Below are 25833 nucleotides of genomic sequence, written 5' to 3'. Positions count from 1 at the left end.
GAGCTTTAAAATCAACACAAGAGAATAGAGATTTTATTAAACAAAGTGGCTTGGTTTTGTATTTACATTAAACGGATGGTTTTACATTCTCTTAAAATAGACATAGCTGTAGGCACATCTGAGCATGGGATGCATTACAAGAGGCATTAGCTTTATCTCAATCCAACACTCGCAGCATACAGATTCATAATAGAAGCAGAGTCTAATTATTCAAGCACACAGGCATAGTTCAGTTCAAATTCTGTATACTGATGCAGGTTAAGAGCTTGTATAGAATTATTGTAATAGATAGATAGATATTATATACACTCGAAGTATATAATGGACACTTAGCTCATACACCAGTGCACAGCTCAGGAGTCTTTGTAGTAGTTGTTGAAGTTAATGCGAAGCAGGAAATCCTCCAAATGAGGCTGATAACCTCTGTTCACCAGCTTGGTCACCACTGAGAGCAGAAGAAGAGAGATAATTTTAATTCTTTAACTACTCTCAAAGAAAAGCCATTCTTTTTACATAAAATTACTTTTCACAGTTTCACACACATTGTTTCACAACCCTACACATTGTTTAATTCAAATTAAAATACTGCAGACGCCACTTGTCTGAAGTAAGAATGATTCCTCCCATGTGACGCCCTCAGAAGCACATCTGGGCCACCATTTTGATGTATCCTCTGATGTATCAATTATTGATTTAATAAGCAACAACTGAATCATTCCTATGAAACTGCTAAGTGAAAGACGAAGAAGACAGGACGGCTTCACTGTCACCATATTATCTGTGTAAGTGAATGCAAGTAAACCAGCTTTAATTTCATTTCAGTTATATGTAAAACAATATTCTCTGGCGTTACCTTTGAAAAGGAAGTGAGAGTAATACTTGAAGGTGTTGTACGACTGCTGCATAGCAATGAAGCTGGGGTGCACTGCCTCCCCCTGCTGGCTGTCCCAGGGCTGTGCGATCAGCTGGGCCCGGAACTTGAGGATGAGACTGAAGATGCTATGGATGATGTTCATGACCGGAGCCGCTTTCTCCGTCAGCAAACCCCTGCGGACAGGAGAGACAGGAGAAGGAGAAGATTGCTAAGTTTAAGAAACATGACAAGAAACTTTTAAATGACTTTTCAGACAGGCTGAAGTTATACATACAAGAGCGTGATACTGACAACCTCTCCTAATGAGATTAAATCATTCATCGAGTTCATAAGTTAGCCTCAGATCCAGCTGGAATGTTAATTAACTTGTTACGAGGAGGCTGAATTAATTTTATATGAAATTATGGAAGCAAAGTGTGCCACTTCCAACTTCCTCTCCCTGCAAAGAGCCTGAAGAAATGTTTTTGCTGCCCTAAATTTTTCAACAGTTTGGGGTTGGTGCAGCCAGAAAACATGATGGTTTCATTAGATTTTCACAGTTTGTATAATAGCTGACAACCCTTTGCACAAGACTTGAATCCCTTTGCGTGTGAAGGGTCCAGGATTTCACAAGGATTCAGTTCAGTTTTATTTATATAGTGTCAACAACAATCTAAATTGTCTCACAACATTTTTGAAACCCCCAGAGCCGGCACTAAGGCGACAGTGGCATGGAAAAACTTTGAGCAGAACCCAATTAATATGACGGGACTTATCTGCTTGAGGCCGACATAGTAGAGAAAGAAGAAGAGAGTAGCAGAAGCAAGTAGATGCATAAATGCAGCACATGAAAAAGATACAAACATGATAACAGATGATGCACGATATGTGGGAGATCGATAATGGGCAAAAAGAGCAGATGGTTGTATTATTCAAAGCATTGATTGTAGAGACGTTTAGTGGGTATACAGTGTCCTTATAATGTTACTGCTATGAGAATAAACAAGAGCACGGGGGAAGAAAACTATGCAGATAACCACAGCAGATATATTATGGATGGGGTGGCTGGGATAATTTATGAATATATGAAGTACCATTAGCAGGTTGGAGAATTATGACGGATAACAAAGGGCAGGATGTATCCAGTATTGCTGCAGTTAACTATTATTATCTTTACTGTACTGACTGCTCTAAAGCTGAAATTAAGTTGATTAAACAATGAATTAATCATATGACAATGTTTAAGCTTATTTTAAGGCAATAATAATAACAATTTTATGTTTCCAAGATATATTAATTTAATATGTTTGTTTAGAACTGTTCCTCAGAGCCAGAAACAGTCAGAAACCCAATGATAATTCATTTGCTATCACAGAATACCAAGAATAATAGAAAATACTCAGCTTTGGTCCACTGGGGGCAAACACTTTTAAAGGTTGTAGTTTATAAATTTACTTCAAGTTTGCAGGTTGATTTAATTAACTTCAGAGTTTCAGCTCTATTACCCATCCAGAAACTGGCCCCCGACTATAAGCTGATCATCATAAGCCGATAACAACTCATTTCTGTTCGCTTAATATGAGAAAAAGTGAATCATGCCCCTCGGAGTTTTGCCACTGTCTCTTTGCAATTTAGAGCATTCATTCAACAGAATTCATCTTAAGAGTTTGTGCTACAGCAAGACACCTTGATTTGAATAACACTTTGACTATGTTTCATGTTAGACATATGTAGATCTGTTATGAATTTTTAAGTTATTAATTTTCAGTCCGACTAAAAAAATTTATATGCATCCTTAAATCATAAGTGTACTAATGTAATGAGTTTTTTAACGAGAACTCAGCATGTGCTTATGTTAATTCACAAATTATCTCTGCCTGCTCCCACATGCAGACTAAAGACTAATGGTAATCTTGAATACATGAAGCTGTGATCACTCAAAATACTGGTTTTGTTCCAAGCTGTCATTTCTTGTCCCCTTATAGCTCCCAATTTGTGCATAAAGGCACGAGCAAGCATTATACTGCAATGAAATACTGAAGCAATATCTCACATTGCACATGTGCAGTTCCCTGGCTCACCTGAAGATGGCTCTGTTGAGGTAGTCTGCGTGTGTGCGGTGGATGGCATCCAGGTCGCTGGCAGTGGCGAGCTTTGCTGTGAACTCGCTCCAGGACACTTGCAGGATCTGGTTGGCGATGTATCCCTGTATGACCTTGACAAAATGCTGCATCTCGTGTCTGTACAGCTGCAGCTGACGGAACTGCACCGAGCGACCCGCACCTTTCACCAGCGCTGAGAGAGACACAAACGGGGGAACAAGTGTTACCGCCTCAAGGATTGAAGATAAACATTCACACGTGATGTGTGCTGCTTGTGTTATTTCACAGTAAAAATAAAACCCTCTGCAATGTTTTTTCTTCTTGGTCTTGACAAAAGAAGCCTTTGTGCTCTGGAAATGTACTCATCTATATTTTAATTTTATAGGGAAACCATTGTTGACTGCATTCTTTTTCATCTGGTTATAGTTATGTCCTGCTTATGGTCAAAGATACACAGCTATAATCGGTCATGTTTACACCCTTCTAGTAAGTTAATACTTCCCCCCCATAAGGGTACTTATTTATATAGTCAGCACACAGGCTGATCAATACTATCCAACCCAGTGAAGCACACTGTTTTAGAACAACCCCAAAGGTCTGAGAGGTGCTTTGTATAAATAAAACATAAAAGAAACTGAACGTACCTCTACATGAATATTTTATAAACATTAGACGCACAACAGGAATGCCTATTTCTCAGAGGTAAGGTGCAGTCCAAGCTGGGGCTGAATCAGCAGCTCCCTCCTTCTCACCTGTCCTCTTGAGGTGGAACCAGACGTCCCGGAGGCTCCACACCATGTGTTTGAGTTGCAGCAGGAATGAAAACAGACGGTTGTACTTGTTCATGCAGCTGTCTGTGATGATGATATTCAACGGCCAGTCCACCTGGGAGATGACAAGTAGGGGGGGAAGAAAAAAAAAAAAAAGAGACACCAAGGTAAGAGAGCTTTGCATGTGAAGCTGTGAGAACGAGTGAGTGTGAAGGAAAAGGAGGAGAGTTGGGAAAAACAGGTAAAGGGAGAGTGATGGATGACGCGGGGGGGAAGAGGAGAAAGGTGTGAATACAGAGACGCTGATAAAAGGAGGTGAGAGGAATGTGAAGGGAAGACTAAGTGAGGAAATAAGAAAGGGGGAGGGAGTCGAAAAAGGTACAAGATGGAGATTCAGCAGGAGCAGTCATGAGAAAGAGAGAGGAGGGAGAACAAGAGCGGAGGACAATATGTGCGGCATTAGTCACCGCGCATGTCACCCAAAAGACACAACTCCAATCAATCTATGAGCTTGAACCTTTTAAGTGCGTGATAAGCTCATTTTCCACAGCCAAAGCAGTTTGTCAAAACATGACAGGTTGTCGCATTCAAGCTGCCACTCATGGTGAGACAAGCACACCCAGGCAAGGGTACACGCTCCATTAAAACAGCCTCACCTTGTATCGTAGCTCCAAACAGTTGAGAGAGTCAGGGGCGTGTGGGTGGAAGGTGTCGGGGAGGAAGCGGAGGGCGAAGGTGAAGTTACCAGCTAAAGGGGTGTCTCCATGTAAGCTGTACTGCAGGGCCTTACTGAGGATGGAGTTCAGGACCAGGGGGGTTAGCAGTTCTCCCGGTGTCTGTCCACTGCCCAGCTGGATAAATTAAACAAATAAACGCACATAAGGTCGAATGTTGTCATCTGTTATATAAATACTCCATTACGGCTCAAGCTCTGTCGCCACAGGTAGCTGATTACATGGCTAGTTTGCTTTCCAGTCAAATGTGTGCCAATCAGTGAAATACATGTTTGGCTGGATAAACAAAACCTTCTGTCTCATGGGCCTCCAGAGACAGATGTACATTAATATTTCTGCGGAACAGCACAGAGGTGTTAGCAAATGCTTGTTATTTCATGCCAAGATGCTTGGGCTTGACATAAAGTAGTCTAGAAACCTGGCAGTGATGCATCATGTGCCGCAAAACAAGCACAGAGAGAAAACGGATATAAAATGCATACGAGGTTAAGCTACTATTTTCCCTTTACTACCCCTTTAGTTCCATTTTGCTCACCACTGACTCTTGAAGAAAATAGCTGGCTATTTAACTGCGACATGATCCATCTGTTTCATCAACTAGTTGCCAACTGTACCTAAGTGCCATTTGGTGCTGTGCAGAGTTGGTTTTGTTTTTTTCTTCTGAAAATACCTGCTGTAAATGAACAGCAAGTTGCAGGGCATAAACCAAAACAAGTTAAGAATTGCTTCTTAGAGCTGAGTCAGGTGAAAATCCACCGTGGGTTTGACATAGCAAGCATTACACCTAGTCATTTAATCCATTACTAATAAAAAAATATCGATTACAGCAGCTCTCAGAATGCTCAGATTTTCGTGTACATTACAAAGGAGCACTCGCTTTCTGAGAGGTGATGTGTGGTGTAATCACACCACTAAAAGGCTCCGGGATAAAATGTGAGCCTTCACGATAGGAGCTCTCCAGGTAATGACACAAGAGAAAACAAGGACATTTGGTCTTGTCTCAAGATGTTCTTACTTGTCCTCTCATCGAATGCAATAAACTGAAGAAAAAAGCCGGACATCAGCCTATACTGAATCTGCATTTAAATAGAACATAAAGGGAAAAAGAGCGTCACCTTTTCAAAGAGGAGATCGCTGAGGGACTGTGCAAACTCTCCATCCTCCATCAGCAGGAAGTGGCGCAGCGCCTCAAAGTGTCTTTCCACCCCTAACTCCACAAAGAAGTAGTCCACCACTGCTTTGTTCACCAAAGACACACTGGGGACAGACGGTGGGCGAGGAAATGACAGAGATAATGAGTGAAAGGTTTTGACACAATTTCCTACAGGTTGTAGAAATGATAGACACAAAACTCAGGAAATATACCAGTGTTTCTTTTTCTTTTTTTTTTTTTTTTAAACTTTGTGGACAACTTCCCATCTCCCATTAGTTTAAATGATAAGCCTAAGCAATTCACATTCATACAACAGAGTCATACTGGGAAGATTCTACTTAGAGATAAAAGCAGAGTTCAGAATGTAAAATTTCACTGAATGGGATAAAAAATGTGTTCATAAAAATTAGGAGCTGTGAATTCCAGTGCTAAATATACAGCACTTCTTCTATGTGTGGAAAGGGATGAGAAAGCCATTTCTGCCCACATAAAGGCCAAACTGCACAGTGTGCAGAAACATTGTAAGTGAAGACTGGAAAGCTTGTATGTAGATTCTGATGGAACGTTAAACATAAAAAGGATCCTACAAAGATGTAATAAGAATTTAAATTATCCCTGCAGTCTGCAATATGCACTCAGCTGCAGTTTAAGTGGCCCAGAGTAGCAGAAAAATGACAAGAGATCAGTGAACACTCACACCTGCATTGCTATCAAACATTGTATTTTCCACTATATGTAAAATAAGACTCGCGGCTCATAATTGTAAACACCAGGTGCCATTTATTCCTCTATAACAGAAAGCAGAGCCTCTCATCTTGTAGCATTCTTGCAGACACTTACTGCGTGATGAGCGGGGTAGTGACGGAGTGTTTTATCAGAACCGGCAGGGAAACCATCTCGCTGAGTTGGACAGATGTGGTGTCTGTGGCTCTGCGGAGAGTGGGGTCCATAGGAAGGCCCCAGGGGCCACGAGTTACCTGCTTCAACAGCTGGCACTCAGGGGAAGAAGCTGTGTGAAAGGGAGACGACAGACATGTTGTTGAAGAAATATCACTCTCAAACAACTGCAGAAAACCATGCTGTTTTATGTAGCGCAAAGAAAAAAAAATGGTCTCACTGTCACACAAGACAATCTGAATATTTGAACACAGGCTTGGGGAAATTATACTAATCGTGCTTTTGAGGTTTTTCAAAAGGTCATAAGCTGATCAGTGTATTGTGAAAATGATCAAATATTTAATTGAATAATAAAATACTTGTTAGTTGCAGCAACATCAAAGTTTGGACAGCATTTCATTAAACAGCACAACAAGCAAGCTGTTCCAGTTATTTTACTCTCTAAATAATCATGGCGCTTGACTCTGCTCAGTGGTGTGGAAGACGTGCTCGGCTGAGTAGGTTCTGATTGATTTCAATGAAGACCCTGGAAACAGGAAGAAATAACAGCAGCATGACTGAACTACATGCAGAGTGTAGTGTAACGAGCCATGATGCAATCCGCCCAAACCTAAATCAGACTTTCATAAAATGTTATTACTTTCTATTCCATGAAACAACTTTTCTGGCGGATATACATATTTAACAGCCTTTGCAAATGTAACAAAGTGTTTGTTTTGTTTTGACGTGATGTTTTACTGTACTACTTTTAAAAAGATGAGATCAGAGCCCATTTTATTTATTTTTTCTGCTTGATGTAGTCTAGACCTCTTTTTATTTTGCACAAGAAATAATTTAATAACAAGTAATGTGAAGGAAATACCTCAGTTTGTGTGTTGTGAAATCAGCCCATGCACATTGTTAAAATAAAGCTTTATATAATGTTTAGTTTGCAATATATAATTCTTAATCATAATGAATTATTTTAAAGGCTTGTTCTATACTGAAGTGAACGAATTCTTGTATAAAAGTTTTCTGTTGTCCGACAGAGCTAAAGGCATTAAATGTGAACTTCCTCAAGGCAGTGTTTTGGATCCTCTTCAGTTTGTTTTAATTTTCACAATACCTTGTTTCATTGCTACATATGGTAATAGCAGTGAACTAGAGAACTAGACAGTATCTGCAATATCGTACTTACTGTATGTACAAAAATTATTTTCTTGCACATCACCATGTACATATTAACTATGTCCCAAGTAAATGTTTCTTTTTTTTGTCTGTCATATATTTTAACTTACCCATTAAGTTGTAGCAGTCTTCGTAGTGTTCCACCTCGTACTGGGCAGACAAAGCCAACAGATATTCCTGCTCAGACTTTTCTCCAGGCGACAAGCCCAAGCCGGCTGTCCAGGACCCCATGCCCTCAAGCAGCTGCTCACTGGAGTTCTCCGACTTAGAGCCTGAGGAAAGATGTAGAGCAATTACTTACTCTTTCAGTTACAAAGAAAAAACATAATTTTCAGTGACATCTTAATTTGGGATCAGAGCAAAAAGCCCCATAGTTTTCGTTCTCAGACGTTTTAATACAAAGAGAGAGTTGAGTGACACAAATTTCAACAGTGCAATTAAACCTTGATTACACTAAGCTTTGTGTGAAAATACTAGAGTGTGGAAAGACTGAATTGAACAAAGCCCCCAATGACACAAAAACACTGACACAAAACAATTGAATGAACCTATAAATGAAGCATTTAAAAACTATTCATCTTATGTCCAAATACAACAAGTAATCTAACTTCATTGAAAGGATAATGCTTTAGAGACAATTACCTATATATTTCAGGTCTGCCCTGAATCTGTTGTTACTGTATCTGTGTTCATTCAATTGTTTTTGCTTTGAATTTTACTTCTAAGGTAAAACAAAGAAGAAAATTAAGTGAACTAAAGTTTTATATAAAAAAAAACTGTAATTAAGAGTAAATGTATTTCTGTCTTTTTCCAATTGTATTTAAGTGTTTTTATTGATTTGGCTGACATGTGCTTCTTTTTATTTGGTACCTTTGCCGTCTTTATGGTCCTTTGTTTCCTGATGATTTCCACGGTCTTTGCCCTTCACCACACACCCAACTCCAAGTGAAGAATCTGATGAGTGGCCATAAATGCTACCAGGCAGTGCAGAAGGTTGTGGCTCTGACCCCAACACCACACAGCCACCGCCCAGTATCGAATCAGATGAGTGGCCATAGGTGCTGCCTGGTAGCGCTGACCGAAGTGGATCAGCTTTGGAGACAATACATCCAGTGGCTAAATTTGAGTCTGAGGAATGACCATAAGCACTTCCAGGAATAGGAGAATGTTCGGGCTCATGTCCTGTAACCAGACACCCAATGCCTAATGCTGAATCTGAAGAGTGACCATAAGAGCTTCCGGGTAGAGGGGCCATGGGTAGTTCTGCTCCAGATACCAAACAGCCTGACTGAAGTATGCAGTCGGAGGCGTGACCATGCTTATTCCAACGAAGTCTCGCTTCAGGAATGTTGGACACATACTCGCCCACTTTAATATTGGCATCAGAGGAGTGACCATGGATGCTGGGAGCAGGAAGTGGCGCAGCAATGTCTGAAACATTTTCCCCAACTTTAATATGAGCATCTGAACTGTGACCATGAACGCTGGGCGACGGCAGAGCTGCAACTACATCTGAAACAAGTTCCCCAAGTCTGATGTGGGAATCTGATACATGGCCGTGGACGTTTGAAGTAAAAAGAGGAGGGACAAATTCTGAAACATTTTGTCCAATTTTAATGTGGGAATCAGAAGAGTGACCATGGACACTGGAGGAAGGTAAAGGAGCATCGACTTCTGAAACATGCTCTCCAATCTTGATGTGTGAATCTGATGCATGACCGTGGATACTTGGGGAGGGGAGTGGAACTGTAACATTTGATACATACTGCCCAACCTTTATGTGTGCATCAGAGGAATGTCCATGCATGCCGGGTGAAAGTTGAAAAACACTGGTATCTGAAACCAGCTCTCCAGCCTTTTGATCATCACTGGAAACAGGGATGTCAATGTCTGGTGAAGAGATAAGCTGTCCTGCTTTAAGGTCCTGATGGTTTGCCTCCACAGTCCCAGCACAGTCAGAAAGATTTATCAGTGCTTCGTGATCATCTTGCTCCACTGCGGTGGAAGGGGTATTATCCATCTTGTTTTCATTAACCTCTATTTCACCTTCCAAAATCCCCATTTCAGGATCCTGTTTTGGCATAGATGGAACTATTTTGGTGTCTGTCGTTGAATTACTCACATCTACTTGCTGTATGGAAGATTGTCTGGAAACTTTGGTATTTTGTGGCTCCTCTGGGGTGTACTGGCCAAGGGGAAAGCTGGATTGAGAGGCTTGGCCAAAGAGGCTTGCTCTGGGGACATTCTCCTGGACCTGGGACATGTTTTCTCCTATGGGAATGTGAGAGAAAGAGGGGTGGTTTTGCAACAGGTCAGGCTGGACCGCAGGTCCCCAGCGAGGCCTGGACTGGACTAAGGCTTGACCAGTTATACCCTCAAGTGGACTAAAGGGGGCACTGAAGTCATAGTCTATTAGTTGTGCTGTAGGACAGGCTTCAGGTAGGTCAGAGCCAATCTCCTGTAAGGCCATATCTACCTGCTGACTGTCAGGCTTCGGTGACTTAGGGAGAAAATCATTAATGTCAATGTCCTCAGAGATGAGGGCAGGGTCTGTGGTAAGGAGAGTTGGCGTTGAAGGGGAATGGTGTGGTGATGATACAGCTTCAGATTCTTGAGTCTCTGCTGTGTGCTGCTCAGAGAGCTCCTGAGTGGGAAATTCCTGAAAAGAAAAGTTACTAATTTGAGAATGTGCACTTCAACAGAGTATGTACTGAGAATATATTTTGATTTATGTTCAAGAACCAGTGTGTTTTTATACCAGTGTTGGCTGTGGTGCAGTCGGTTGTACTGAGGGAACAGGTGGCAATACATCCACAGGAGGGCTTTCCTGGCCTAAGGGGTATTTATCCAACAGTGCCTGGAGTCACAAAAGCTTTGGTTAATAATAATTAAAACAAACCAAATTAAAACATAGTATCTTCAAATATTTATTGTTAGGTTATATGTTCCTTCATTACGAACCTGAATTTTCTGCCTGTCATGCATGAAGAACTGAGCACGTGCTTCGTTTAGTCTCATTCGCTGCACTCTCCACATTGCTCGCCTCTCTCTGCGAGCTGCTTCTTCTGACAGACGGCTGTACTGAGCAATCAGCTCCTTCCTGATTGATTGTGGAGTAGCAACACAAGGATTTAGCTTAGGGTCTTATTTAGAGCAACTTGCAGTAAATATATGTCTAGGAAAGTGCAAACGGACTTTCCCTTCATCCATCGGCTCATACAGCCATGGAGTCTTGCTCTAGTTAGGTAATATTAAAACCAAAAACATAAAGCGTACACACACTGGCTGATAAAATCTTCCGACGATAATTTTGATAATCCATACCACAGTATAAATAACATGTCTTATTTTAATTATTTATACCTGCATTTGACTGCAAATCACCCAAAATCAGTACTCCTCTTTTCATGTGAACACAGTGGGAAGAGACTCTGGTAAATGTATTGGTTGGCAAATGCCCGTGTTCTCAAAATGTGTGTTTTAATGTTGAGCAATACCCCTAACCTGTTTCAGCCATTAATAATCTACAATCCACTGATAAGTAAAGCCTGTAAAATATGTACGCCTTTGATAATGGTTAGAAATAAATTAGGTGTTTAAACCTTTAAGTTTGCAAAGGTTACAGCAAGGGAGAAGATGTGAACTGTCTGGATGAAAAGCTGCAGATGACAGGTGCTCTCTTCAGCGTTGCTAGACTCTGATCTTCAACATGTTGTGAAGCAGCTCGCTGGTCGCACAACAGGCTCTGACAGCATTTGCTCATGCTGCGGCATCACACAGTTATCCCAAGTGTATGGAAATTGGGCACAAGTCAAGCCACTGAAATATGCCGCCCAGATGGAACCGATTTCCAATCATGTGCTCACACATAGTTAACATTTTCTAGATCAAATCAGAAGTTAACAGATGAATGAACCGTTAAAGAACAACTCTAACAGCGGTGGTAAAAGAGGTCAGACCTGGCTCTCTGCTCCAGCTGCTCCTCCAGGGCTTGTAGTCTCTTTTCCCTGTCCCTCAGCTCTCTGGCAAAGCTGAAGTCATCCTCCTCCTGCCGCTTTTTGGCTGCACTTCGCCACTGATGCCAAACACACAAATGTTGTTTAGCACAAAAATAAATAAATAAATAAATAAATGGTAGCTATAATGTATGAATCCAAATATATACTATATGGTCTTTTTTTATATCTTACACTCACATGCACACATTTTACTTTTTCACACATTTCTTGTGCAAGCACCAAGTAAATTCATGCAAGCACCAAGTACACAGTTTAAATCCGTTACTCCAATTTAAACACAGCTTTTATTTATTTATTTATTTTTTACTCTAGGTCACATTTTACTACCTCTTGCTCCTGTTCCAGGTGCTGTTTCAGCTCCTCAAAACGCTCCCTCTTCTTGGCCTCCTCAGCCAGACGTTGTGACACCTGGCGCCCTACAGGAGGTGCGGGAGATAACAGTGGGTTGTTTACCCCTCCGCACACAGCAAAGTACATAACATTCTCGTCTCTCTCCCTCACACATACGCACAAAACAACATCACCATCTGCCCCGCACAAACACGCTCAAATGTGCCTATGCCAAGACACGCATAGAGCATCAGGCCAGACATTCCCCCACACAGCCACCACCCCTCCCCAACTTCACCACACATCTTCTGAAGTAATAAATGATGTGAGGGGTTTGCTAAACTGTGCGAGTGATGATTAGATTTCACAGCCCGTAGTACTGGAAGCTTTTCAAAGCATCCCTCACCGCAATTGCTCCAGTGCATCTCTCCTGGGGGGAGCTGAAGATGGGAGTCTCGTACACAGAAGTCAACAAGCGAGCGCAGGTTATACTTAAGGTTTGAGCCATTCAAGCACTATATAAAAACGATATACTAACCATACGCGTGTGTGTGTCTGTGTGAGTGTGTCTGTGTGCGAGCGCGTGTGTGTAACACTAACCGCGGATGCTCTCCAGGGTCTTGGCTGCTGACTCTCTGACCTGATTGATCAGCTCCTGGCGAGCCTGCTCTGTTCTCAGGGCCTAACAATGGACAGACAAGAAATCATCATTAACAAAGGTCTATCCCACTGCCCTGTAGCTCAGCTTTCCTCCCCCACCTCTGCCAGTCACCAGTGTCGGGCCATACAAACCAGCGTGCTACACTACATCAAGTACAAGCCCCTGACTACAGCCACATCATTTTAATGACTTGCTGAAATTCTCAGTACTTCAGGGGCAGTGCTGCAACAATGGATCATGTAATGTAAAAAAAAAAATCTCTCGGTGTCTTAAGGGGCAATGCCTGTGTAATGATTTGCCTTACTGCAAGTTTACTTTCTCTGTCTGAAGTCTAGGCTTGCCTTGATTTAAAAAAATCTATTAAATTCAGCTAGCAGTGACATTAAAATGCCTCTCTTTAATAGGTAATAAACAAAATCGACTTCCATGTTTAAGAAACACAGTCAACAGTAACAAAATGTCAGAAAATTATGAAAAACACATCAGAGAACTAGAATGCAACAGTCCTTGGCTTCATGAAGATTATGGAATTTAGCACTGGTTTCAAATAACTGAGAGAGGTGTTGATTCACCGTGGAGGCTGTGGTTTGTAGTACTGTTGAAATGTTTCTATTATTTTGAAAACCCATTTTAGTCAGTGGACCATGCTAAGTAACAGAAACACACATGTATAACATAACATCCTCTAAAATGATCATACAGTTGAATTACCACCTTTTTTATGTTGTTTCAACATAAACTGAACATTATAACAGTCATTGAGGGGGCTTTAGTGTTATATTAGAATTCATTTGTTTTTACTAGTGTGCCCAATGTTTTGGCAAGTGAGTGTAAGACACTACAGCACCAGAACAATATATACGTGTGGCATTACTTGTTGTTCCCTGCTGACGGCGCTATGCTTGGCAATCCTCTCCATGCGTCCGCGGTACACCGCACAGTCTCTCTCAATCTCCTCCACCTCCCGGAGGGAGAAGGTGACAGCAATGCGGGGCACCGGCAGCTCCGACCAGCAGATGTAATGCTGTGGACACACAGTAACCAGAGAGATCAGATTGTGCTATAAAAGACGCTCGCTGTTTCAAGTGTTACTTCGGATGACTCATTTGGTGGACTTTGTTGACATTTTGTTTTATAACCTCAAAGTTCCTTTCACAACAAATGATATGCTGTCTGAAACTCATTTTTGCAGCTAGATCCCGGAACAAACTAGGTATAAATCTAGGCTGAGATGGAGGAGAGATATGGGAATGACCTGTGCAGAGCTCAACTTTAAATTTAAGGTACTGTTTAACTCAGCGAAATTATCTGCATCAGCTTTATATCACTCTTAATTATACAAATATAACTCGGCCTTATATACGTCCTGAAAGAAGCCATCTTTCCTACACTGAACTTGGTTTTGTTCCAAAATATATTGTTTATGACAATATGTACGTATATTATTCACACTTATTCACAGTTAATCGTGCAGAAATAGTAATTATTGCCAAAAATATGAAATGGAAGCCCTCAGATTGTAGAAATTAATAATAAGATACCATTAGATTGACTGCACTTTGCCAGATCTGGAAACCTTCGACTGTAAAATTCACAGAGGACAACTGTGCCTCTTCTGTGAGTCTAATTCTATAATTATCTTTTATCATGCTACAGTATAAAAAGTGAAATCCCCCATGAATTATTTATTTATTGACTTACGTTAATGTGTATATTGAGGCTTACTTTGGCTTGTCCTTTTCTTGCCTACATTAGTAGGATTAGGTGCATTGCATTTATTTAAATGTGGTCGTTTTAAATATAGATCTTCATTTTATAAAGAGTGATTTCATTCAAAAGAAAGCCACAATGGGTTTTCTAATAAAAAGATAGGTGATTATGGAACACATCCAACAGTCATTAGTAAGCACATTAGTGACCTCCACTACAGTTTCTCAATTTTTAATTCATAAGTTTTTCTTCTTATGTGTTCCTAGCCGTTTGTCCAGGAATGAAAGACTCCAACAGTAGTGGAAAATAACATACAGAGTATGTTCTGCAGTTAAAGAATGCCAATTAGTCAGGAGCATAAGCCCTGCAGTTTAGGGCATCCAGGTCAAGTCAGAAACACTTTATGTGGTGCTGAATGGGCAGTCAGATCAGAGAGAAAGTACATCGCTGTTCTGAAGCTGGCAATTTTTTCAAACATTCACAGACAAATAATAAATCTTAAGCTTACAGTTTTATACAGGTGCTTTAGAGGATCAACCTAGAACCACTGCTTAACTCATCATAATATTTAGTGTAAAATAACACTTAATACAGAATTGCAGCTGAATCTGAACCAACTTCAAAATCAACTAATTTAAGCACCTTTTTGGATAATAAATTTCTAATTTTGAAGCAAAAATGTGGTTGTGACAATCAACCGATTACTCGATAATTAATGTTTTATTACAGCCCTAATATCATCAGATACATATAGGCCTGCAACTAACTGACTATCTTCCCAAAGGAAAGATTAATCCTTTATGAGAAGAACCAAAGAGCTCGTCCAGTAACTTGTCCAGTGTGACATTTATAAAATGTCTAGCCAACAGTGTTGAAAAAAAAAATAAAAAATTCTGTTTAGAGTGACATAAAGTAAATAAGTAAATAATATTTTTCACATTCAATAAACAGAATCTTACGGAAAGAAAAAATTACTCTTAATATTAATAAATGCACAGGTCTGTCACCAAGCGAGAAAGCGTACTTCATATACACACACATACACACACAATTCAAATTGTAGTCTTGCAAAAAGCAGGAAACAAACTAGACAGTCAATAAACGATGAAAATTCCTCTTTCAGAGGACAACAAGACCATGTATCAATACTGATGACAGTGTATTGATAACGTTTTACAAGAGACCCCATATGTGGTCTATTGATTATTTGTCCCACACTCTGATGGCTGTATGGATTTCCAAATGAATAGAATAGGTGCTTGGCAGGTGGATAATTGTGGGGTGGATTCTGTGTATGTCAGTTTGTGCAACTCCAAGCAAACATGATTTACTGAGTTACTGTTCACAGCTAGAAAAGTTGGGTAATCTTCCTTTACATTCTTAATATATTCACTGCAAATAACAGTCAAAAATTCTGTTTGTACTGAATAAATTAGGAATATAATTCAGGTTATATGTACTGGCATTTCTACACAGCATTCACGAAACCCCACTGGATCTGCATAAATGAATGTGTTAAATGTGCAAAACAAACCTGTGGGCAGCAGATTTTGAGGAGGTTGATGGTTTTTCCACAGACGTACACGTCATTGGCAATGTGTCTCAAGAAGATTGGCACACAGTCCTCCACATCCTTCGAGATCAGAGTGTAGCCTTGAACCCAGAAGTGTTTGTCTGCAAAAATTCGAAGATGCTTATTACAGTACATGCTGTCCTACAGTTTAGAGCAAGTGGTTTTACTGCTCCATTATGCCTCTGATATCGGCACATCATGGCTGAAACTCCTAAAAGTAATAGTGGTGGAGTAAGACGGCGCCATCGCTGGGAGTAAAACTTTTCCTTATTAGTATGACTTACAGGGCATGGCAAAACTCTGGCCGCTTGAATTAACACTTGGAAATTGTTAGCGCTTAGCTCAGTGATCCTAAGCAAAAAGCATAAGAGAACATGAATGCACTGAGCTTCCAGAGCTCTTTACAGAAAGCCTGCGGCTTGCCAGGAAAGCTTAGCCGCTGATTGCTTCTGTGGACGACGGAGTTCGAGGAGAACAATGACATTTGTGTGTCCTCCAAAAAGCTGGAGCGAGGAGTGCAGAGGTTCGCTGCAGGAGTTGATGAGGTGTAGCCGATGAGCAAATGAACCTGTTAGCCAGACAAAGCCGGGGTGATGGTCTGACCTTGAATAGGGTGTTGCATGACATACAATATTTGTACAAGCTATAATGATTCATAACATCACATTTATGGAGCATTGTCAAAATTAAAATGTTGCAATGGGAGCTATTTGGAGAATAGGGTTTCATGAATATCATTCTTTACTTACATACAATTCCCTAATGCAAGGTTGCAACTAAATTACTTCTACTAATGATTAGTACACCGATTATTTTGTTAATTAATCATCCTGTTTTCAAAATACTCAAAAATAATTGAAATGCTTTTAAATGCTGTTTACCAAATATCCAACATATAGTGACAGCAATTACTATCAGATATTAGAGAAAAGTAGCAAATCCTGATATCTGATACTGAGAGGAGGACTACTCCACAGTGTTTTAATGTCACAGTATTTTATATTTCATCATTTATCTCTTTATGACAAAAACTATAATAGACGAAGGACATGAAATTGAAATGCCACTTGATCAAAGAAACAACAAACACACACAAAGTTAATCATCCACTTCTTGTGGAGTAGTGACGCCTCTAATCTGCCCTCTAAGTGGCAAAGACAAAGCCACTGCTCTCCAAAAAGAATATTTCTGCCAGTCTGCAGTTTGTGAAACATCATGTGGACAAGCCAGAAGACTATTGAGAAAATGTTTTGTGGACGGATGAGACCAAAGTAGAATTATTTAGTTTAAATGAGAGGCATCATGATTGGAGACAAAATAAGATGCCACTCCAGCATCAGAACCTCATTCTATTTGTGAATCAAGGGGGTGGTAATGTCCTTGTTTGGGCCTGTTTTGCTGCATCTGCACCAGGATGGCTCTCCATCATTGATGGACAATGAATTCAGAATTATGCCAGCAAATTCTAAAAAAAATGTCAAGACATCTGTCTGAGAGATTAATCTAAAGAGAACTGGGTCACACAGCAAGACAACAACCACTAGAACACAAGTTGTTTTGCAAAAGAATGGTTAAAGAACGAATGTTATGGAATGGCTAAGTCAAAGTCCTGACCTTAATCCAATAGAAATGTTGTGGATGGACCTGAAGCAAGTAGTCAATGTGAGGAAACCCACCAACATTTCAGAAATTAAGTGGTTCTGTACTGAGGAATGGGCATAAATTACTTACAGATATGAACAAATGATTAACTTTCTTGAATAAATAAATGTATAAGTATAATATTCTCAACTCATGACTTTGATTAGGTTCTCTTTGTCTATTGTCAGGACTGTCAGGAATGTATGCATAAATAAATTTTGAGTGACCAAAATACCTTTATGCGGCTACAGTCACTACAGTCTACCACAGACAACCAAAGACCTCAGAACAAAACAACTGTCAACGGACTATTCCACCGTGCATTTATTTCCTGGTGTAATGGCCCAAAAAAACTACCCAACACCAAAAGGAGCATCTGCAGCTCCACACAATGGTGCCCAGCAAAATGTCAGGCACAGCCAAACTGGATACCACTGGGCCTTTGACACCTCCCATGAAGAAAACTACGACCTGAGGCATCAAGTTCAAATACTGCGGCAGACAAACCAAAACATTCTCTTTGAAAGAGATACGTTTTGTGAAAAGCTCCGCATGGTCTGGCTGGAGCGTGACGGGCTCCAGGAACTGCTGGACGCAGAAAAGCAGAACAACGAAAGGTTCCAGCAAGGGCGTGAGCAGAAAAACTCCAAGCCCACTGAGCTGAAAGACGAGGCCTCTTTAGAGAGCCTGAATACGTCCAACAACATCCAGCAAGAGCTCACTGAGCTGAAGGAGCAGCTCCACCAAAGAGACGACCAAATCCTGCAGCTCCAGAAGGAGATCAAGTCTCTCTACAAGACTCAACAACACCACAAAGCAGCTGGAGGAGAAGAAAAAAACGGAGGAAGGAAAAGAGAAAACTAGAAAAGGAGAATGAACAACTGAAAGAGAAGAATGAACAACTGGAAACGAAGACTAAAGAACTGGAAGACAAAAATAAACAACTGACAACCTTACAAGATAAAGAAAAGAAAGAACTAGAGGGAGAGAAGCAAAAACTGGAGGTGGTGAAGACCAAAGTGAAGTAGGCCATCTCTAAATTAAAGGAGGAGAAGAAAAATCTGAAGAGTTAAAAGAAAGCACTCCACAAGAATGAACGAGAAAATAACAAAGAGCTGGAGTACAAAAATAAACAAATGGAGAAGGAGAAGAAAGAAATGGAGGAAGAAATTAAAAACCTGCAGGAGAAGACTAAAGAACTGGAGCAGGCTAAGATGGAGATGGAGGAGAAAAATCAAAACGTGCAGGAGAAGTATAAAGAACTGGAGCAGGAAACAAAGGAAATGGAGAAAAAATAAACAAGAAAAGAATAAAGAACTGGAGCAGGCAAAGAAGGAAATGGAAAAAAATAAACAAGAAATGAATGAAGAACTGGCGACTCAGAAAGAAACGGAGGCGGAAAGTAAACAACTTGAAGAGGAGAAGCAAGCAATGGAAGAGGAAAATAAAGAACTCCAGGAGACAAACAAAGACCTGGATGACATGGTTAAAGAACTGGAGCAGCAGATGAAGGAGTTGGAGGAGACAAGTAAAAAAAAAAAAAACTCCAGGACAGGAATAAAGAACTGGAGGACACATGCAAAGAACTGGTGGTGGAGAACACTGAAATGGATGAAGAGGAGAAAGAAATGGAGACCAAGGAGAAGAAGAAAGGGGAGGAGAAGAAGAAGGAGGGTTTCTGGAGCTGGACGCACAGGAAGAAAAAGAGATGTGAGGGGGCTGCTTGTTGTTCAGCGGAGGTTGGGCAACAGTAGCTCTCTCTTCCTCCACCCTTTCTCGTTCTTGCCTTCACCCCCTTCTCTCCACCCTTTCTCCATCAACATCAACCTGTTCTTTCCTCCACCATTCCTCTACGTCTCACATTCTCATCCTGTCCTCTCTCCATCCTTCCGCCCACCATTCCTCAATGTCCCAGACCCTCACCCAGACTTTGTCCACCCTTCATCCTCCATGACACCCTCCTCCCCAAACACTCCACTCTTGTGCCTTTCCTCAATCTCCCACACCCTCACCTTCTCTTCACCTCCACCACCCCTCTATCTTCCTCCATCATTTCTCCACCCATTCACTACCCCTCTACCTTAGGGCAGCATGATGGCACAGTGGTCAACACCTTCAGTGGCTAGCTGTGCACCCACACCCCATTATCCCCCAACCATAAACATCATTCAATAAAAATAAACCATAAAAATCAATGAATTGTCATTAGTCATATTTCTGATTGTGTTCGCTTCTCTAAATAAACAAAAAAATGCAACTACAACTCATTCCAGCTGTTTTCACCAAGATAAATAAATATAAATATAAAATATGAATATAAAAGAATATTCAATCCTTGCATAACAATACTCACAGGTATGAAATGTATGATCAAATGTAAAATACACCATGTAGTTCTGCAGCTGATATTTTCATCAAAATATATCGACATATCTTAAAAACTGCATATATATTGTCCAGCCCTACCTCTAAGCCTCATCTCCTCCTGTCTCAGCTCTGCTCTTCTGCTCCCCTGAAGGAATCCAGTCCTTAATTGGACTGAATAGAATTAATTCAGCTAGTCCAGATTTGTCAAGGGCAGTCGCCATAGGAAAAATGTTTTTAAAAAAACGAATTTATTTCAGAAAATGTTTTGTTTTAACCAGCATGGTGTATCAAATGAAAATAATAAAGGACCATTATTTATTTGTGTTTGTCCCTCTGGCTTACTGAGCGGAGATGGTTCGGCTTCCCACAGCTGGGGTAGCCGATTCTGTTTCCCACTGATTATCATCCAATAACTTCATGACATCCTTTATAGACACAAGGACAAATCCAACTAGGCAATAAAGAGAGTAATGAAATCTATTTTTTTCTGCGAGACAATCTGTCTGGCAGGCTTTTCATTTTGCAAACCTGCTGACTGGAGCCAGCATGTTTATGTGACGGTGAGTGTGTGTGTGAGTGTCATCTCACCTCTAAAGCTGAGGTATTCCTCATTGACCTGGATCATGAATTCTCCATAAACATCCCGAAACACGCCGCTGTACACCCAGTCAGAGACAAACCTAAGTGAAGTACAGAAAAAAGAAAGAATCTGCCAATCAAATCTTGAGCAGACACTCTCTTGGTCAATCAGCATATCAAAGTAAAGTCATGTCCTTGAATTACATTAATACATTTTTTGGACACTTGTTTATGGCCCTGTAGAGATACGGTATTAACATGCGTCCTGAGTGATACCATCCAAATATCCAGCCTTAGGTAAGTGTGTTCACATCTGGCATTAAAATGCGTCTCGAGATCTGATCACAGTTTTGCGCAAATAAACAGCAACATCATTCGGGACGCAGTAGAATATTGTAACAGCTGCTGTCTCTCGTGGATCACTACCTACTACGGTGTCAGAACCATGAACAGAGCCATTTGATGTGTGCATCTCCAGACACGGGGATATGATGTCACTGTTGTGTGAATAAAAAGGTAAATACAGTCCCTGATGATTATTGAGGAAATATGCCAATTTAACTCCAATGACTACCATGCATACATCAACATGATCACATCGCTAATTAACCACATTACACACAGCCTGCTCGTATTCAATGATTTAATTTGTTAATTTGAACTAAAAAAATTAGATGATGATTCAAAACAGAAATTGTACTTTTTTTTTTTTTTTTTTTTAATCTGAATGAATGAGACAGTGTGGCCAGGAAGCATGTGTTTTGATATTACTGTGTGGTTACAAGTGGCCCAGACCAACTCCAAATGTGGTCTGACTGAGCCGATCTCAAATGCATCTTCAGTGCGTCTTGGGTGTGTTTAAGGCTACATGAGGTGCACAGTGACTGACCTTGTGTATGGTCCACAGCTGCTCTTCAGCAGTGACAGTAGGACGGGATAGTTCTCGTTGCTGCAGTTATTCTGAGCTTCATTGTACAGGTAGGACAGCAGTTTAACACCCTGAGGAGAGCCACATGGCACTTAGCAGATATCTCATCAGATAGGCTAAACACAGCTGTGACAGATAACATATTGCAGTTTGCAGATAAAAAGAGCACTCACCACAGGAAAGGTGGACTGGCCAGCACCCAAAGGCCCATCTACACAGCATAACTCTGACAGATACCTTAGATTACAAGAAAGCAAAGAGATTTTTTGATCTGAAGAGATTCACATCAAGGTCCTTTCTACCTGGACACGACTGCACTGTTAACTGGGTGAAGCTAGTAAAGTTCAAAAGTGGGGAATTAAGAAGAGACATCAGCATAAATAAAGGGTTTGACATTACCTGAGTTGGCGACCCACTTTGCGGAAGAGGAAGCCAATTGTCAAAAGGCTAAGAGTGGGTGGAGTGGTGAGAACACAAGCTCTGTAGTAATGCAGATACTTCCTCAGACCACCGGTGAACGCCTTAGAGAAGAAATATGTTTTACGGCATTTCATCACTTACAGTTACTTCAGTTTTCATCACATACTTAAAGTATGCTGATGGACAAGGCACTGAAACAGTTCATCTTGTGTATAGACTGATAAATATACTTGCACATTTGAACTTTCTTTTAACTTTGTGGTGCTGGATAACACTGAACTGTTTGGGATTATTTACCCCTGTATATTTTGTCTCCTTTCTTTTCATATTATATTTGTATCCTTAGATTGTGTAATTCCAGATGTGTGTGTTTGTGTTTGCCTGTCCCAAATTGCACATGGAGAGAATAGTACAGCATTCTGAATATATGAACACAACAAGTGCAGAATACGAGTTGAGAATGGAGGGACAAAATGTGCAGTCTCATTGGTATTAATGATGACTGTACCTGGAAGACAAGGCCCTTCTTGTCAGCACTCTGCAGAGAAAAACGGCTGAGCCTCAAGTAGTAGGTGCCGTACTGGGCCAACTCCCCCAAGAGACGAGAAACGCTCTCTGGAGACGCTCCCGATATGCACACACCAGGCCTGACGTCAAACTGAACACTCTGGGAAGGAAAACAAATATTTACAGATGGCGGACAAAACACAGTGTGTGAAAAGTCTAATAAATTCCAATAAACCTGCCTTGCAGCAAGGACTGTCTTTGGAACGTATACAATATTGTATTTTGTCAAGGCTGTATGAGAGTCACCTCCATGGTGATTTCCAAAGGCATAGCAGGCGGTGTTAGTATATTACAGGATTACATAATCAGGTCAGTGTTATTTTCTTTTAGTTTCATTTCTGTGGATGTTTTATGAGAACTGGACATGGAGAACACTTCTGGGAGGATAAAAACAACATTTTGCAATCTAGCACATCCACAGACCAAACTTAAAGATTGCATTTACAGGAAAAAAAAAAAACACATCTCTATCCATAAGAGCTAAAGTTTTAACACCACTAAGTAACTTGGATTACATTACACTATTTATTGATCAAGATATTGTGTCCAAGTGTTGTACTAGACTGCATGCTGATGATAACAGTGTGCTAGAGAGACTAGATAAGAGACTGAGGGAGTATTAAGATGCAATTTATGTTATAAAAATAACTACAACCTTCTGGAAAAATAAAAACTTAATGGGAAACAATGAAATAACAGAAGCGCTCTCCTATGGCTTTGTTTTTAGTGTAAGGAAGATGTTAATTTATTTCTTGATCATATAATCAGGCGACAGACTTGACATTGTCTGTTATTGTTTTGCAGTTTTTGTTTGGGGGAATTAAGCTTTTATAAGTCAGCTGGGTTTGTTTATATCGCACATCCACAAATTGTCCATTGATTCACGTCTTGTGTGTTATTCCAAATTGTATGCTGTCACTGTGCTTTTAGTCACTTTTATCACTTTAGTCTCATTACAAAAAAGCAAATCAATCGCATTTTACTGCATTTTAGAAACTAATAAATGCACATAATGAACTGCACCTGGTTGAGAGGGAAGGTAGTGGACGCCACTCCAATCAGGACATTGAGGAGATCAAATACCAGTTGCGTCTGAGAGTCTAGGGGCAGCGGGAGAATAGGAGAGGGTGTGCTCGTGCTCACCACCCTCATCTCCCCTTCCCACAGTCGATAGAGCTGGTCAAAGGCCTCTCTGCCTCCCTCTGTTAGATAAAAAGACTCCCGTTTCCCTGGAGGGCTAGTGGAATAAACAGAGTGACATTCAGCATTATTCTCTGAAAACACAGATAACTACAAGTGCTCGCTAATACATTGTTGACTCTAACTGTGTCAGTTGCTAACCTGCATCTATTTTATTTTAATTTTTGTGTACTATATTTGCATGACAGTCGATTGACATTTTGTCTCTTACATATCCTGATAATTGATTAACCACAAATCACTTATTTGGTCAGTTGTTAACCAAAATTACTGTAAATCCTTTTACTGTGCAACAGTTTGCTGATTATTTTCATCTACAGGTTATTTTTCATATGGAAATATATGTATTTCGGCATGCTTCTGATCAAACTGATAGGTCACTTACCAGCCAACAGACTCCCAACAGCGGCGTCTTCCAGGCTCAAATGTGCGGACAGCCTCCCAGATATCAAAGTCTGGAATGGGGCTGGGCTCTGACTGAGAGTCTGGGGTCAGGTTGGAGGCTGACTGGAAGCCCTCATCCTCAGACTGATCTAAACAGGGCGGGACCTGCACAGACCACCAAAAAACCATAAGTACATACAAACACTGAGATAAATAACTTATGCTATGCAAATATGAACCCACTGACAAACTATAAGGACTCACCTATCCATGTGATAAAACCACTCAAACAACGCAACATGCATTATTTTAATCCAAGTGTCTTACCCTGATAACCAGCCCAGTCACATCAATATTACTGGGAACAGGAGGCAGGTCCAGTCTGATGTCCATGTCTGAGGTGCGAGTGTGCTGCAGTGCTCCAAACAGCGTCAGCCTGGTCTCCTTCTCAAATCTTTCTTCCGCATCAAATTTAGTCCTCAAACCTAGCAGCCCTGTGCCCGGTAGAGAATCCATCAACCTCTGAGTTCCACACAGACTCTCCAAAGTCCCCCATTCCTCTCCGCACATTAGACCCCACGCCCGGGCCTCAAGCCTCTGCAGCTCCTCACTCTGGTAGCTCCATGGTTGAGGCCTCCGCTGCACAGGCCTCTCCCGTCTCATGTAGTCCCTGCTGAAAGACGTAGGGGGTGGAGGTGCCGAACCAGCTAGATGGACCAGGAGCTCAAGGACTGCATCTAGTTCCTTCAGACCAGATGATGTCCCCTCCGACAGCTTCTCCAGCTGCTCCTCCAACCTCTCCGCTTCCTCTCGGCACCCCGCAACCCGCAAGTCAAAACATATCATCAGTACTTTGTTTCTGGGGGGCGTGTTAGCTGTGGCACTTTTTCCTGAAGCCAACCCTTTGGTACCGTCTTGGAATAGCTTAGACAGCAGGGCACCATAGGCACGCTTCTTGAGAGATCTGCGAAAACTTTGTCTAGAAACTCCTCCCAGGGCTCTGCGCTTCCATGACACCCCAGACAAGCTGCAGTCACACAGGGCACTCAGCAGCTCAGTGATGCTGCTGCTGTTGCAGCTGGGCTTCATGGGATTGTTAGGGTTCGAGTACATGGTGGCACTGTTGCCTCAGCCTGAATGAGTGAAAACAAAAAGGCGTTACATGTTGTCTATTAAGGAGAAACTCAGAATTGGGACACACAGTGTTGTTATATCGCAGTAAACGTTTTTTCTTTTGCTTGAGACGGTATCACAGAAATAATTTCTCAGTCCGACCAAAGCTGCCAAGTCAGAATTCAGTCCTTTTAGCGCAATATTTGCTTTGCTTTGAAAAATGAACGAGACAGTAAACGCACCAGAAACAGCTAACGGTAACTAGCTACAGTTAGCTACACAAGCTAAACTTTAGCATATCAAACCTTACATTTATTTAGTAAGCCAATTGTCGTTCCGACCACAAAAATTAAAAAAGCCGCCCTTCGAAAATTTCTACCTTCATGAAATAGCGTTTTATTAGTTTATTCACCTGTCCGTTTCAACCTTGCGTCCACCCCGAGCAACTCCTTCCCGTGCATGCTAACGTTTGTTATTAGCAATCAGTAAAAAGTAATTCGCCTTCCAGCTTAGTTTATGTGGCAAGAATCCGCAACCAAGTAGGTGGCTCATCTACGCAGCCCCAAACGTGTCTTTATCATTCCGAGATTTCTTGCTACATCATATTATTACCAGTTAATATGCACTGATGTTGTACCTGCTAGCCAAAAGCAAGCTAGTCCCCT

General features: G+C 41.0%; 1 protein-coding gene across 3 annotated transcripts; it reads right to left on the bottom strand.

Moving 5' to 3' along the window:
• Nucleotides 1-11: 11 nt before the first annotated feature.
• Nucleotides 12-25833, bottom strand: tubgcp6 (tubulin gamma complex component 6). Of its 3 annotated transcripts, none has more exons than XM_084555464.1 (25): nucleotides 25806-25833; nucleotides 24383-25188; nucleotides 24057-24220; nucleotides 23495-23708; nucleotides 22413-22571; nucleotides 21884-22005; nucleotides 21658-21721; nucleotides 21446-21555; nucleotides 20566-20657; nucleotides 15931-16070; nucleotides 13561-13710; nucleotides 12626-12707; nucleotides 12023-12111; nucleotides 11636-11751; nucleotides 10638-10776; nucleotides 10435-10533; nucleotides 8547-10335; nucleotides 7787-7948; nucleotides 6453-6621; nucleotides 5575-5716; nucleotides 4382-4576; nucleotides 3708-3840; nucleotides 2935-3148; nucleotides 854-1047; nucleotides 12-445 (listed from the first exon to the last, which is right to left on the bottom strand). In XM_084555464.1, the coding sequence occupies exons 2-25, from the start codon at nucleotides 25166-25168 to the stop codon at nucleotides 354-356; spliced, it is 5616 nt and encodes a 1871-aa protein (XP_084411590.1). In that variant the 5' UTR covers nucleotides 25169-25188; nucleotides 25806-25833; the 3' UTR covers nucleotides 12-353. The 3 variants fall into 3 exon arrangements, with proteins under 3 accessions (XP_084411590.1, XP_084411589.1, XP_084411591.1); XM_084555463.1 differs by having other exon boundaries at nucleotides 25581-25828; XM_084555465.1 differs by lacking the exons at nucleotides 12-445; nucleotides 854-1047; nucleotides 2935-3148; ... (2 more) ...; nucleotides 5575-5716; nucleotides 6453-6621 and having other exon boundaries at nucleotides 7517-7948; nucleotides 25581-25828.

This window comes from Chelon labrosus, assembly GCF_963514085.1.
Source record: "Chelon labrosus genome assembly, chromosome: 11".
Taxonomy (NCBI): domain Eukaryota; kingdom Metazoa; phylum Chordata; class Actinopteri; order Mugiliformes; family Mugilidae; genus Chelon; species Chelon labrosus.
The sequence above is the reverse complement of the archived record's forward strand: the minus strand, read 5'-3'. Positions and strand labels throughout refer to the sequence as shown.

Bases quoted from the DNA above. Each gene is read 5' to 3' on its own strand.
- tubgcp6 (XM_084555464.1), bottom strand. From the start codon at position 25,168: ATGTACTCGAACCCTAACAATCCCATGAAGCCCAGCTGCAACAGCAGC. The intron at 21,722-21,883 runs GTAATGTCAAAC...TTGTAATCTAAG, and splicing joins AAAGTGGGTCGCCAACTCAG to GTATCTGTCAGAGTTATGCT. The intron at 12,708-13,560 runs GTAATGCCACAC...GTCCATTGTTAG, and splicing joins CCGTCAGCAGGGAACAACAA to GCCCTGAGAACAGAGCAGGC.